This window comes from Panicum virgatum, chromosome 6K (assembly GCF_016808335.1).
Source record: "Panicum virgatum strain AP13 chromosome 6K, P.virgatum_v5, whole genome shotgun sequence".
NCBI classification, from domain to species: domain Eukaryota; kingdom Viridiplantae; phylum Streptophyta; class Magnoliopsida; order Poales; family Poaceae; genus Panicum; species Panicum virgatum.
The window spans coordinates 13889273-13903727 of record NC_053141.1 but is presented as its reverse complement, the minus strand read 5'-3'; the positions used below and the strand labels follow the sequence as shown (position 1 = coordinate 13903727).

At 47.9% G+C, this 14455-nt stretch overlaps 1 protein-coding gene and 1 pseudogene across 1 annotated transcript; one reads left to right on the top strand and one right to left on the bottom strand.

Moving 5' to 3' along the window:
* The first annotated feature begins 1023 nt into the window (after positions 1–1023).
* On the top strand, positions 1024–2127 carry LOC120713263 (BTB/POZ and MATH domain-containing protein 2-like). The gene has a single exon (XM_039999256.1). It carries the CDS (start codon positions 1024–1026, stop codon positions 2125–2127), a length of 1104 nt encoding a protein of 367 aa, XP_039855190.1.
* Positions 2128–3254: 1127 nt separating this feature from the next.
* Positions 3255–14267, bottom strand: LOC120713262 (annotated as a pseudogene).
* Between the last annotated feature and the right edge of the window lie 188 nt (positions 14268–14455).

Here is a 14455-nt window from a genome sequence, read left to right as displayed (position 1 = left end):
CATTCACATTCGAATTTGGATTAAAATTGTTCAAAAAATATGGTATCCATGTTCGATTTTATCCAAATTGATCTACTATGTCACAATTTAGCAAAGAAGACACCCCATTTAATGACACATAATTGAGCCGTGTCACGTATTCGACATTGGTGATGGAGGTGCATGCGTAGGAGCGGGAGCAGACGCGCCTAGACCTGTGGCTATGTACAGTGGCACTAGAACATTATTTTTGCTGCTGTCTACAACTAGGGGTAAAATCGTGTTTTCCACTAAAAGTTAACTGCTGTTGGATGAAAAACTAATGGAAGTGGCACACAAGTAAAAGAAACTTCCATTGGTATAGAGGAATTTTCTAAAATTTTAATGGCACGTAGGTCATTTAAAACTTTTCTGATGACATACAGGTAAAAGACTCATTTTTAAACCGTCAGCTATATAGGTCACCCTTTAAGTCCGGATCTGAGATTTTTATAAAATGCGATTCACCTAGACTCATTTATCAACCGTGCATTCTTTCTTCTCTTGGCTTGTATAAACAATTACATCAATGAGAATCTCTTGGCATTTTTAATCCCAAAAAATCCTTCCTGCCTTTATATATAGTACGTTCATCAGAAGAATTAGAACAAGAATAAAAGGAATATAGAATAGAATATTTTTTTGAAGCATCAATAGAATGTTTGGCTGTAGGGAGACACATGTAAAAGGAAGGCCTTAAAGTTCCATCGGATTCTCAATCTTTCCTCTTTTTTTTCCCGGTAGTATGCATATGGCAATCTAATAGGCCTGACAAATCCTGTATCTGAAACTTGTACGCCTTCCCGGATAACTAGCAGATCCGTGCCTACAAATTCTCCAGCAAAGCTTGTCTCTTGTATACCTTCCTCCAATCCTTACTTCCTAGATTTCTGTGAATCCCGTAGCTGCTCTAGCCTCTAGGTTCATCGACTCGTCTACATCCGATCAATCAGGCTTCAGGGCTCATCCATGGGCAATATCTGGTCGTCTCCGGCGACGGCGAGGATGACGTCCTGGTGCGCCCCGCCGGCGCGCGGCGTGCTCTCGTTCGAGATCACCGGGTACAGCCAGCACCGGGCCCTCGGCGCCGGCACGTTCATCCAGTCCGCCGCCATGGACGTCGGTGGGTACCGGTGGTGCATCCGCTGCTACCCGAACGGGGACAGCAGGAAGGAATCCAAAGGCTACGTCGGAGTCTACCTCGAGCTCCTCAGCAAGAAAGCCGAGGTGAGGGCGCTCTACGAGCTTTGGCTGGTTGACCAGGAGAAGGGCGGGCGCTGCTCGTCGCTGATCTATAGCGCCAGGGCGCCCACTCTGTTCAGCACCAGGGACGCTGCCGCCGGCGGCCCCAAGGTTTGCTGGGGCGCCGGTTGGAACAAGCTCATGGAGTGGAACGCGCTGGAAGCGTCGTCGTCGCCGTACCTCAAGGACGACCGCCTCGTGATCGAGTGCCACGTCACCGTCATCAGGGAGCCATGGGTGGTCGAGAGCTCCTCCTCCTCCTCCGCCGCCGCCGCCGTCGAGGCGCCCCGCCGGAGCCTGTCGCAGGATTTCTCGAAGCTGCTGGAGACCAAGATCGGAGCCGACGTCACCTTCAAGGTCCAAGGGCAAGCTTTCGCCGCGCACACCTGCGTGCTGGCGGCGCGGTCGCCGGTGTTCAGGGCGCAGTTCTCCGGCGAGCACGGCGCGCAGCAGCGCAGCGTGACCATTCAAGCAGAAGACATGGAGCCTGCCGTCTTCGAGGCGCTGCTCCGGTTCGTGTACACCGACTCGGTGTCCCCCTCCATGGCCGGCCTCGGCGCCGACGAGAAGACCGAGATGTGGGAGCGCCTGCTGGTGGCGGCGGTCCGGTACGACGTCGAGGGGCTCAAGTTGGTGTGCGAGAGGGCCCTGAGCGAGGGCCTCGACGCCGACACCGTGGCGAGCGTGCTGGTCCTCGCCGCCCAGCTCAACTGCGACGTGCTCAGGGACGCGTGCGTCGAGTACATCGCCGGCACGCACAGGCACAGGCTGCGCGACGTGGTGGCGAGCGACGGGTATGGCCACCTCAAAGCGTCGTACCCTGCCGTGTTCGTGGATCTCTTTGAGAAGGTAGCTAGGATTCGCTAGACTTTTACTTCGTGAGTGCTTGATCCTGATCATCTATCCCTATTAGGGCCTGAAAACACGTTTCTTAAATACTTTGCCACCAAAATTAAAGGCCATTTGTTTGAATCGTATTATTTTTAGAGAATTTCTAATCTGTTTCGTAATGAGTTAATTCAATTTATGCCACAGAAAATATACAACTTTTGGGGCTGGTGAGCTCGAGTAGCTCCTGGCCGGGGTTCAATCCCCCGCACTAGGAGGCCCCGATCTATTGCCTCCTCCGATCCGGTGAAAAAAGAAACCATCACATTTGTAATCATACCATTACAATTTGTACAAAATTCAAACCTTACGTGCAATTTTCTACGTCTCCAGTTCCATTGAACCCATACCGGACACTATCATATTTTCGTATAACCCTAGATCATACCCCTACTCCTTCTCTTTCCCTCTACTCACCCACACGTGGACCCACCTATCATCTCCTTTCTCCATCCTTTGGAATATAATCCAACTACCCCTGCTACTATGGATGCCGCCAACCAAATCCGCTTCCTCAAGTCCCTCCGCTTGGGTCCACCGAACTCCAGCATGGCATGGCTCCATGACGCGAGACCGTCTAGCAGGAGGCCATCCACATGGGCCCGGCGGCGATGTCTTTTCTTATGGAGCACTTATCCTTTTGGTTCCAATCGCCAAAGTCACCAATCCATGGGATGAAACTCCCTTGATCGTTGCCCCTAGTTACTGACGCCTCGGTCCGATCCCTCGAGTCAGCGACTCTAAAGTTAGAGGAGGAATGTCAAAGTAACCCTTTCCCAATCCAAGCACGCCTGCTCCTTTGTGCTTGCTCCAATCAAACACTCCCTCCTCCATGTTCGAGCAAGCAGCGACACCATAAGCCAGGACTTTAAACAGCAACATGTATATCCAGCATGTCCAGCTCCAACACTTGTACCCAAGGAGCAAGTTACGATCACAGTCATGAGTCGACTACACAGGATGTCAACTACACAAAAGCAGGAAGTCCAGCAGATGTACTGCTAGCCAATGGAGAGGCCTTTTCACTCTCTAGCTAGCTACATGTTACTAACTATTACACAAAAGGTTAGCCTTCACAAAAGATGTACACTGTACCCTTCCCCATTTCATTCCAAATTAGGGTCATCTTCGTTGTCACGGTTGCCACTACCAGAAGTGTAATTGTCATGGCTCCTAGAAGGAGAACCATTGTCGGCAGTGCCATTTCCATTGGCATAGCCACTAACCTACAAAGTGGTAGGAATCAAAAGGCAGATACAAATGTAGCACACAATGAGAATAGGTCAACATGACATCATGTTAGTTTGCAATAGGGGAGAATTGAAAAGTACTATGCATTAGGTCTGAAAAATTCAACAGGTGAGGTCAGTTCATTTGATAGCTAACTACAAAAATCTATTATTATTTTTACTATTTGTTGGGACAGACATGGAAGGTGTGTGCCTGGTTCTGCATATATGAACACACTAGCACAAGAGAACTAACACCAGTGATTCATATGAACTGCTAATCCAACATCTATAATCATTTTCCAAGCCAAAGGCTCTGAGATACGCAGGTGTTGGCGCCTATTCGGGGCCAACAAACGAGTGCGCACGGTCGCGCGGAGCAAGGAGGAGCTCGATGCAGTGCCTCCTGCGTAGGGCGGTCAGACCGGTCAAAGGGACCGGTCAGACCGGTCGTCGGGGTGAAGCGGCGAAGTCCGACAAACGCTAGCCCAGGAGGGACCTGTCAGGGCAAGCGCATGTAGGGTTGTTCTAGGATCGGCAGGCCACCTAGAATGCCTTCAGACGTCACGGAGACAATGGAAAAACAACAGATAATGGGGTTGGAAAAGCTAGGGTTGAGAGATAAAAGTAAAGGTAGGCCTGTTAATGGGGATGTACCCGCCCCTTCCCTGCCCCTACCCGCAGTAGTTTAATTAATTTTTGCCAACCCGCCCCCACCCAAATGTTTAATTAATCAACCCGCCCCACCAATGGTGGGTTATGCATGGGTTGTTGCTACGCAACATATTCAGCACTCCAGCATCGGCCCAACAATTGTATCGTGCAACACCAAGGCCTGCAGCTGTACCACGTCAAAGAAAAAAAAAGGCCTGCATCTGTACTGTACATGCAAGCTATCAGATCAACCACCTTCCAAACACCTCCTGGTATCGTGGTAGTAACAATGGTAACATTAAAACATAAAAAACTGTGACACATGTAGCTCGAACAAATGCGATGGTAATTTTTGTAACTATCACATGAAGTTACAGTTCCTCAAAAGGGCGATGCTGTTGCTATCCTAAAAAAGCTGCATCAGCTCCTTGCAATCCTGAGCCCCAGGTTAACCCTTGGTGCTGGTGCGGCATTCTGCCCACAAGTTGCTCCCCAATTCAGGCTCTGGCAGGTCCTCCTCTACTGCAAGCAATGCTATTTTGCTAAATCAGCAGTTAAGTCGTAGCCTCTCCATTCAGCACAGGTCCATTGTATGTAGACTTGTCACTTAGTTCTCATCTGCTTCAGGCCAACCGAGTGAGTCATTAGGAGATGCAGAGGAGCTCAAAAACAAGTAATCTAGAGATAAGACACCTTGAAATTAAGCATTTTGTTTTCTAGACCATGTATATAGGCTGCGGTAGAAGGTTTCTCTTAGTTCAGTTTGTTGAGCTTGTGTTACAGGTAGCAAAACTTATACAAAAGAATGCCAATTTAAAACGAACCAACTGAATAAACAAGATAACACGATGCTAGCTATCTGTATGAGCAGTACCCAGCACCATCAAGGCCAAAAACCCCAATCAAGTCCAATAAAAGTTATAAATTATAATTGTTTTTTTTTTGTGTTTCTGGATCAAGTAGTTCTGCATTGCATTTACTGTGGCTCCCATATAATTCAACAGCATAGTTCGATGCAAACAAGATCAGGGGCGAGAGTTAGACCTAATAGGTATTCCATTCCCTGGAGAGTTAGACCTAATAGTTTCACTCTGTGCAAGACAAAGCTAAAGAATATTGCAAAAATTTTAACTCCCAAGACATCTGAGGAAAAAAAACTGCAGCATCAAAATACTTCCATAAAATTTTGATTAGAATTATTTCTTAGTCACTAGAAATCTTTATGCTAATATCTAGGGCCTGTCAGGCATGAATACTAGCTAGAACTGCATTAATACAATACCAAGCAAAGAATTGGTGGAAGTTCAGTTCTTATTTTGTGTGGCAATATCTAACACAGCCATCAGCTACTGCTAGATTGGCTTAAAAGAAATTTAAGGGGCTGCAATAAGTTTAATCCCACCACATTACTACTAGTACTATATTCTAATCCAAGTTAATGTTTTCAGGTACCATTTTGGTTAGTGTTAAGAGCATGATGATGGTGTCGCTCTGGATTCTCATCAAAACTAACCAAAGGTCAAGAGTCATGGTTTACTTGAATAGTGGTACTGGGAAACTAGATTTCAGTATGGCAACAGCGTTAAAGCATGCCTGCATACTCATAAGCCAAATGTACCTGGCCAGCCTCCCGGTCTACTTCTGCCACCATTACTGACCCGATCCCCAAGACCCCAAGTGTGGATGTGTTATCGCTATAAATTAACAGGATTAATTTATGGGCCGAAAGCAAGGTGGACTTAAAGCAGAAGATTAAGAAGACTTGTAAATCGGCTCCTGCGTGAGCATCTGGGCCACATGGGCCATGTATTCTTAGATTTAGTTTAAGGTTAGAGATAGAGTCCGATCGGGACAAGATTAGTTTAGATTGTTTCCCAAGTCTCCGGACTATAAATATGTACCCTTTGTTATTCGTAAAGGAGAGCGTCATCACGTCTCACAAACAACAACTCTCGGCGCATCGCCACCCCTAATCCTAGGGTTTCATCCAAGTAAGTGCCATGCTGCCCTGATCGCTTCTCGCGATCAGGGCAGCGTCGTTCTTGCTTTTACCTTGGTATTACTCGTACTGAAGCATTTTTGATGGCGAGTAATACTAGTTATCTTGATGTTCGTAGCATGGCTTTTAGTGGATCCGTTGCGCTTCGTTGCTTATCATCTACGAATATCATGTTGTTTCTGTGCAGTCACGTTTCAATCTCATGCTAGTTCTTGTCGCATATAATTAGTTGCACAGAGGCAACACCCTGCTTCTTTTAAGTTTAATAGATCTGATCTGTTATGATTTGCTCTTATCTTAAGAGTTTGTGTAATATCTGCTAGGTTAGGCCTTGCAAATGGGTTGGATGATCCGGTGGTGTAGTAGATGCTTTATCTTAGCCTTGATAGGGATTGTTCCGGGAATCGGCTCTTGCTAGTTCTTAGGCCTCTGTTTTGGGTTATGGTTTAGTTGTCTGTTATGTTCATTAGGCCTAGTCACGTGTAGGATGTTCCGATCTAGCAGTGAGGCTTTTATCATCGTGGATTAGATTAATTAGATTTAATTGAAGCAGCCTTATAGTTATTTGCTTTATTCAATAATATCTGGATGCAAACAGATCCCATCTGACACCGGGACTCGATCGGCTCTTTAAAGCCGATGCAAGAGTCGTCCCGAGGAGCCGACCACGGCTCAGACTTATGTTTACACGTGTCTTTTTATGCAGGAAACTGTTTGGAGCACGTTCGCACCCTCCTGATCGGGTATAGGTCAGGTGGCATGCCCGGCTTTCCATACATTCTCCGGGCGCGTGACGGAATTGCGGGCCGTCGACGAGGGATCAGTGCCTGCCAGCGCTCCGGTGACCTCCTGGCTCTTCGTGTTGCCTGTCGCTGCTCGCCGGTGGGTTTCGACCGACAACACATTCTGGCACGACCAGTGGGATGCTTCTCGGCAACAACGTCCACTGCAACAATGACTGGAGCTCAAGATCAAGAACCCGCTCCCAAGCCCGTCACATATGAAGAGCTCTCTCCTGAACACAAGAAGAAGTATGATGAGATCAAAGCTCTGCTGGAAGCCGATCTCATCGGCTCTTTTGAGAGGACCCGCAACCCTGACATCAGGTGGAAGGGGTTCTCACCAGAAGGTGCTCTCGACAACGTAGATCTGTCTGTGCCATCAGAAGAGCGCACCAGAGCCCTGCGTCAGGAGATGAACTACATGGTGGCCCATTCGCTTCATCGGCACTCTCAAAGCCTGATGAACGAGCTCGAGCGCATGGCGCACCGCGTCATCCAGGAAATAATCAAGAACCAGTACTCAACGTCTGGGCCAACCCTGGGGAGTCACACAGAGGAAGCTGCACTGCATTCTAGACCAGTATTGCTGTTCTCATTCGTGGCTCCAAAACCACAAAATTCGCTGATCTACGTCGTCCACAAGATCGGCGGTGATCCTGTAGAAGGCCAATTCCTCACCGAGCCACCCAAGGAGATTCCGCATGGCTACACGTGCGCCTACATCCCCGACAGCGTCAATCCAACACGCTCGGTGCAGATGGTAAACCCAGGAGCTTCTGGAGCAGACGCGGAGAAACAAGCGTGGCTGGCAAAGTACGCTACTGGGCCGAATGCTGAGCCATCGGCCCCAGGAGTTCTTAGTGTGGAGCAGGTCAGTGCAATACTGAGAGACCAGTTCGGCATCCTGCCCAAGAGGAAAGCGATCGGCTATTCCAAGCCGTATCTAGGTGACTATGACTTGATCCCACTGCCACCCAAATATCGGCTTCTTGAGTTCACCAAGTTCAACAGGTCAGAAGGAGCCAGCTCCATCGAGCATGTGAGCCGATACTTAACGCAGCTTGGGATGATCTCAGTGTCTGATCTGTTGAGGGTCCGGTTCTTCGGCCAATCCCTTACAGGCCCAGCTTTTGGATGGTATGCATCACTGGCTCCGGACTCGATTCGGACTTGGAGGCAGCTTGAAGATCAATTCCATACCCAGTACCACTCGGAGGCTGCTGAAGCTGGAATTGCCGACCTCGCCCAAGTCAGGCAGAAGCGAGGAGAGACTGTGTCAGAATACATACAGCGCTTCAGGGAGGTCAAGAACCGATTCTACTCATCGCGCATCACAGAGAAGGAGGGAGTCGATTTGGCTGTCCTGGGACTCACTAAGCCGATCAAGGATGCAGCTTTTCAGTTGGAGTTCACATCTCTGGCGCACCTGGTACAGAAGCTTACAACATACGAACATTACCATCCTGAGCTGTACCAGGACAAGTTCAAGTGCCATGTAAACATGGCCCAGGCGGATGAATCTGATGACTCTGGCGAGGAGCAAGAAGTGGCCGTGGCAGTGTGGACTCGGGGGGCAAACCCTGTCCCTTGCAAGTGGGTCAAACAGCAGGGGCTTGTGAAGGGCTTCGACTTCGACGTAACCAAGGCAGAGCAGATATTTGATCTGCTCCTCAAAGAAAAACAGTTGAAGCTCCCAGAGAATCACAAGTTACCGACGGCACAAGAGTTGAAGGGAAGACTGTACTGCAAATGGCACCACTCGTTCACTCATTCCACGGGTCAATGCAAGGAGTTACGTCGTCAGATACAATCGGCTATCGAGCAAGGCCGATTAATCCTGGCTCAACACACGATGAAGGTTGACACAAAGCCCTTCCCACAAGCTAACATGGTGGAGCTGTCAGATTTCGGATCCAAGGGCCAGGATTTGGCATTCCAGATCAACATGGTGGGACCCGTGCGCCGCCATGACAAGCAGAGGAGAGAGGCCGCTTCTGGCAAACGGCCGTAGGATAGACGCGAACTGGAACAGCAGCATGTGACCGAAGAGCAGGTGCGTCACATCCGCAATCAGCTTCCACCTTCTAATCGGCTTCTAGAAAAATACCAGTACCAGTACAAGCTGCGCCGCCGATACGAATCAGAAGAGGACGAGTATGAGCACCGCTCAGGAAGGACATTGGGAAGACGCCAGGCTATACGCGACCACTGGCATTGCCCGTTCTTCAGGTACTGCTGGAATTCCGGCATGAGCCGATTGCCTACTATAGATGATTGCTTGGAGTGCAGGCCATGAGGATGCCAGCAGGACGAGACATCGGTGTTCCGGTGCTTAGGGCCTAGAACACGTCATGATGACCATATGAGGAGGCCAACCAGGGGTGATTCCGAGCAAGAAGAAGAAGAAGACAGGTACCATCATCCGCGGTGGTGTCCTGACAGGCTTAATCGCTCGCAAAAGCGCAGAGTGCAGCGTTTGCGCAATCTGGAAGAGACAGAAGCAAAGTACCTTGATGTGCTGAGAAAAGCGAGTCCGGATCTCGCGGAACAAGTCAAGCGACCGCGAAGGGAGGAAAGGCACCCTACCAGAAAAGAGTGGCGCCCCAAGCAGACAAAAGCCGATGGGAAGCCATCGGCTGATGTGAACATGGTATTCGTGCTCCCATCGGAGTTTCGGGCACCCCAACCGGAAGAATCGGCCATCGCACAGCTGGATTTGGGCCCACGTCCGATCATCTTCGAGAAGCCCAAGGAGAAGAGCTACAAGCACCTAAAGGGATTGTATCTCAAGGGCTTCATCAATGGCAAGCCTGTGAACAGGATGTTGGTCGACACTGGTGCCGCAGTCAACCTGATGCCATACTCTGTGCTGCGCCGATTGGGTCGTTCTTCTGCCGATCTGATCAAGACCAATGTGATGCTGAATGACTTCAATGGACAACCATCAGAGGCGATGGGGGTTCTTAATGTGGAACTGACAGTGGGCCGCAAGACTGTACCAACATCGTTCTTCATCGTTAACAGCAAGAGTACATACACAATGCTGCTTGGGAGGGACTGGATTCATGCCAACTGTTGTATCCCTTCCACAATGCATCAGTACCTCGTCCAATGGGACGGCGATGAAGTAGAATTGGTCCCTGCAGACGATTCCAGCGAAGTCTCGCTCGCAGAAATGAACGATTGGGACGCAGATGGACAAGAGCCGATCTCAGGGATCGCCCTGGAAGACTGTGATCGGATTGAGGCGACAAAAAATGGACTGAGGCTGGTCTTATCCACTGGCCTCACAGAGTAGACGCATCCTGGCATGCCACGGGATGTAATAGAGATAGAGAGGCCGGTCCTAGCGACCGGCCCCAAAAAATAGAAAAATTCTGTTTGGGTTCGGAATTGTTACATCATGTACACACGATGGCCTGCTCTGGCAGTTAGCCACTCATCGACTGTTTGGTTTCGGATGATAATGGAAATGTAGAAGCGGCCAGCCCACGCGGTTGGCCAAAAAAATTTTCTTGTCATCTCCCTGTGTTTGCCGCTGATCTTGTGGATAACAAAGACTCGCTTGCATTCGCAGCTGATTTTTCAGACGACGGCAAACTGGGATACGGGTTCACGTCAGCTGATGATTTGGAAGAGGTTGACATCGGTCCTAGGGATAAGCCACGGCCGACATTTATCAGCAAGAAGTTGGATCTGGCCTTGCGAGAGGAGATGATTGCACTGCTGAAAGAGTACCGGGACTGTTTTGCATGGGACTACACCGAGATGCCCGGTCTGGATAGAAGCATCGTCGAGCATCGGCTCCCGCTCAAGAAAGGGTTTCGGCCGTTTCAGCAACGAGCATGTCAGATGAAGGCCGAAATCCTAGAAGAAGTCAAGAAAGAGGTGGAGAAGATGCTGGTTGCTGGGTTCATCAGGCCATGCCGGTATGCAGAATGGATCTCTAGCGTGGTACTGGTACAAAAGAAGGATGGCCGATGGCGTGTCTGCATCGATTTTAGAGATCTCAACAGAGCGACGCCAAAAGACGAATACCCGATGCCTATTGCAGAAACATTGATCAACGCAGCTACCGGCCACAAAATGATGAATTTTATGGATGGCAATGCCGGTTACAACAAGATCTTCATGGCCCCGGAAGACGTGAACAAGACCGCGTTCAGAGTACCGGGCGCGGTCGGCTTGTTCGAGTACTTGGTGATGACCTTTGGACTGAAAAATGCCGGTGCAACGTACCAACGTGCCATGAATTATATTTTTCATGATCTCATCGGCAAACTGGTAGAGATCTATATTGATGATGTTGTGGTCAAGTCCAAATCGGCTAGGGGGCATCTCGAAGATCTGCGTCAAGTTTTGGAGCGGACTCGGAGGTTTGGGCTCAAAATGAACCCAAAGAAGTGCGCTTTCGGTGTGTCGGCCGGTCAATTTCTGGGATTCCTGGTGCATGAACGGGGAATCGAGATCGGCCTAAAAAGTCAAGAAGCCGTGAAGACGTTGAAGCCACCTACTACAAAGAAAGAGTTACAGAAGCTCATCGGTAAAATTAACTTTGTCAGATGATTTATTGCTGCATGCTTCAGCACCCGTGCATTCTGGTAGAAAAACTGGAGGAAGGCCAGCTCATGTTGCTCCCCTCGGAACTCACGGATTGTCATCACCTTGATGCGAAACAGGACACTTACGATGAGATCAGCCTCTTGCCATAACTTGAGGTCGAGCTTGTTAGCAGGTTCATCACATTTTACAGACTGCAAATGTTACATACCAATAAACCATTGAAAAGTTAATCAACTGATGGATCATAAAGAGTCCTAAAGTGTGTCTACAAATTATAGCAAATGGGTAAACAAAATACTAAAATGGATTCTCTAGACTTCAACCTGCAGTTACAGCAGTTGATTAGGGCATTCAGACATACAAAATAAAGCACATTGGCGAAAGCTAGCACGCATAGTGGCTCAGGCTTAATCATTGAGATCACTAAAGTATACTAGACTATAGAAAAGATATCCACACAGCCTTCCGCTGGAACGCAGCTCAGTTTAAAGAACATAACTTTCCGTATTAATGATCATATTTAACCCATGGAAAAATACCACATACCAATTTCTTCATTCTATTCCTCTCGTTTTGTGAAGTTACAGACTACATAGAGTAAGTTCACTCCACCAGTTGGCATGTCATTGTTTCATGGTCCTCAGAATGTGTCAGCCAAAGGGTGAAGCAAAATACTTTACCAATCCATGGCAACGGGAAAGTAGATAAAAATCCCTACTTGCATTGTATAATGTTTGTTCTCATCCAATGGACAGACTTTGAATGGCGATATTACACAAATATTCCGTCTATGGACATTGAGGACAGACCAGAAGAGAATTTGAAAGATTGACTCCCCATTGATATTGAAACGAATATGTTATGAAAGCTTGGAGACATGTCCATGACATAAAAATACTACCGTTAACATTCACTCAGGCTTGCGCACCATGCTAGCTAGGAGACCCCCTATTTGAAGCTAGTGACAGCAGTATGAGTGTGCAGTGAGAATACTTGTAAAATATTACCGTAATATGCAGCGCCTCGACATTGGGAAAGCATTTGAGGATGGCAGGCACCATCATGGCACCATTTGCTCCAAAACACACTGTCAAGCTGAGGGCCTTCACACTTGTGAGCATTGTGCTCGCGCTTGGTGTAATCCCAGCCTGCAATGCACGAAATTCAACAAGATTGATCACACATGGAATTCCACATCTTTGCAAAGTGAACAAAACGGAACGACAGGAGGCAGTAGAAGTACCATGATGACAGTCCCTCCAATCTCTAGCTGGTGCTGTGCTGGGTCCAGATATCCCAGTATGCGCAGCTTGGGGGCAATTCCAATCTTGATCCTGGTGCGCAAGCCACTGGTAGGGTTGGGATATCCCCGGACTTCCCACAGGATAAGCCGGTCGAGACAGGGGGCGTTCACCACAGCGATGCTCTCCACCACGGAAGCGCAGATCTGCACGCACCGGAGGCTCCGGCTGACGAGACGCAACCCCTTGATGGTCCCTTGGAGGTTGAGGATCTCCAGCACGGGGCTCCTGGCGACGAGGGAGTCGATGTCCCCGTCCTCCACGACGACGCTGCAGACGCCGAGCTCGCGGAGGTTGGGGAAGGAGGCGCCTTTGAGGGCCGCCGCGCGCGGGAACTTCCAGAAGCCAAGGTAGAGGCGGGTGACTGGTGAGGGCGACCATCCGGAAGAGCGTGTCGGGGAGGGACACACTCGAGACAGACTCTCGTTCCTTTCTCTGAACCTCATCTTTCTTTGTGTTTGTGTGTGCATTATCAACCTCTGTTTTGTTTCATTAGATCTCCTCCGAGTCAACCACTAACTCGTAGCAGCAAAAAAAACAGAAGAGATAATAAATTTTAACGATCTAACTCTTAGGACATACTCCCTCCGTCCCGAAAAAAATTCAATTCTGATTGTGTATCTAGACAAGTGGTCATCCAAATACATACACTTACAACAATTTATACAAAATCATATAATGAAAAACTGTACAACTATTTCAAATTATACAAATTATAGAACAAAACTATGTATATCAGCTACAAATTATATGGACTTAGGAACAAAACTATGTATATTAGAGAAGCCGGCCACGTTCCGCTAGAGAAAGGGGTTGCCGGTCACGGGAAACGTGGAGGTTCATCAGGTTGCCGGGCGCGGAAAATGCGGAGGCCTGATGAACCGACGATCTCTACAAAGCCAGGCTGGATTTTTGGCGTCGAGCCACGCCAGGGTAAGGATGGAAGCGAATCGAATTTGGATAGCAACTTTTACCATATTTTAAATCAAATACAGATATGGATTTGGATATTATCGAATACAAATGCAAAACGGATATTATCTTAGATTCGGATATTTACTTGATATATACGATAACATTTAGCGATTTTCTTAATTGGTAGTTTTAGAATACAAATTTAATTTCACTAATAATTAGATAAACAAGAATATTTAAAAGTAAATTTTATCTTTTTATATATTTTTTATAAAAAATTATAATCTAAGTTATGAAAAAAATAATATAACTTTTTATATAGTTTTAATGAAAATGGATATGGATAGTGTCGGATAATGTTGAATAAGGATGTAGAATAGAATAGAGAAAATCAATGAAAATCGCATTTTGATGTATCCACATTTATTATATTAAATTCGAATACGGATACGAATATTTATATTGATGTTAAGCAGATACGAATATCGGATATTTTGGATATCCATATTCACATTGTCATCTCTAACTAGGAGGGACGCACACGGCCTCGAATTTAATATAAAAACCAGCGGTGAAGGAGAGGAGCAAGAGATGCTAGCACGTCCACGGGCAGAGGCTTGGCTGTCTCCCCGGCGCAGGCAGGTGATGAGCCCCGCCGTTGAGGCTCATGGGCCATGGCCGCCGGTACTCCATGGGGCATGGAGAAGGCCTGGGTGGTGGCTGGCAACTTACGGCTCAGTTGCAACCCAATTGCTACGCTAGTTGCAACTCTCTTGCTACATTGGTTGCAACCAGATATGTTTTAATAGTACTCTTATTGCGACATGATGCAAATAGTACATATGCAAAACTTAGAACTTCAAA

What these genes read in the sequence shown, in the direction of transcription:
- LOC120713263 (XM_039999256.1), top strand. Translation starts at nt 1,024, where the DNA reads ATGACGTCCTGGTGCGCCCCGCCGGCGCGCGGCGTGCTCTCGTTCGAG.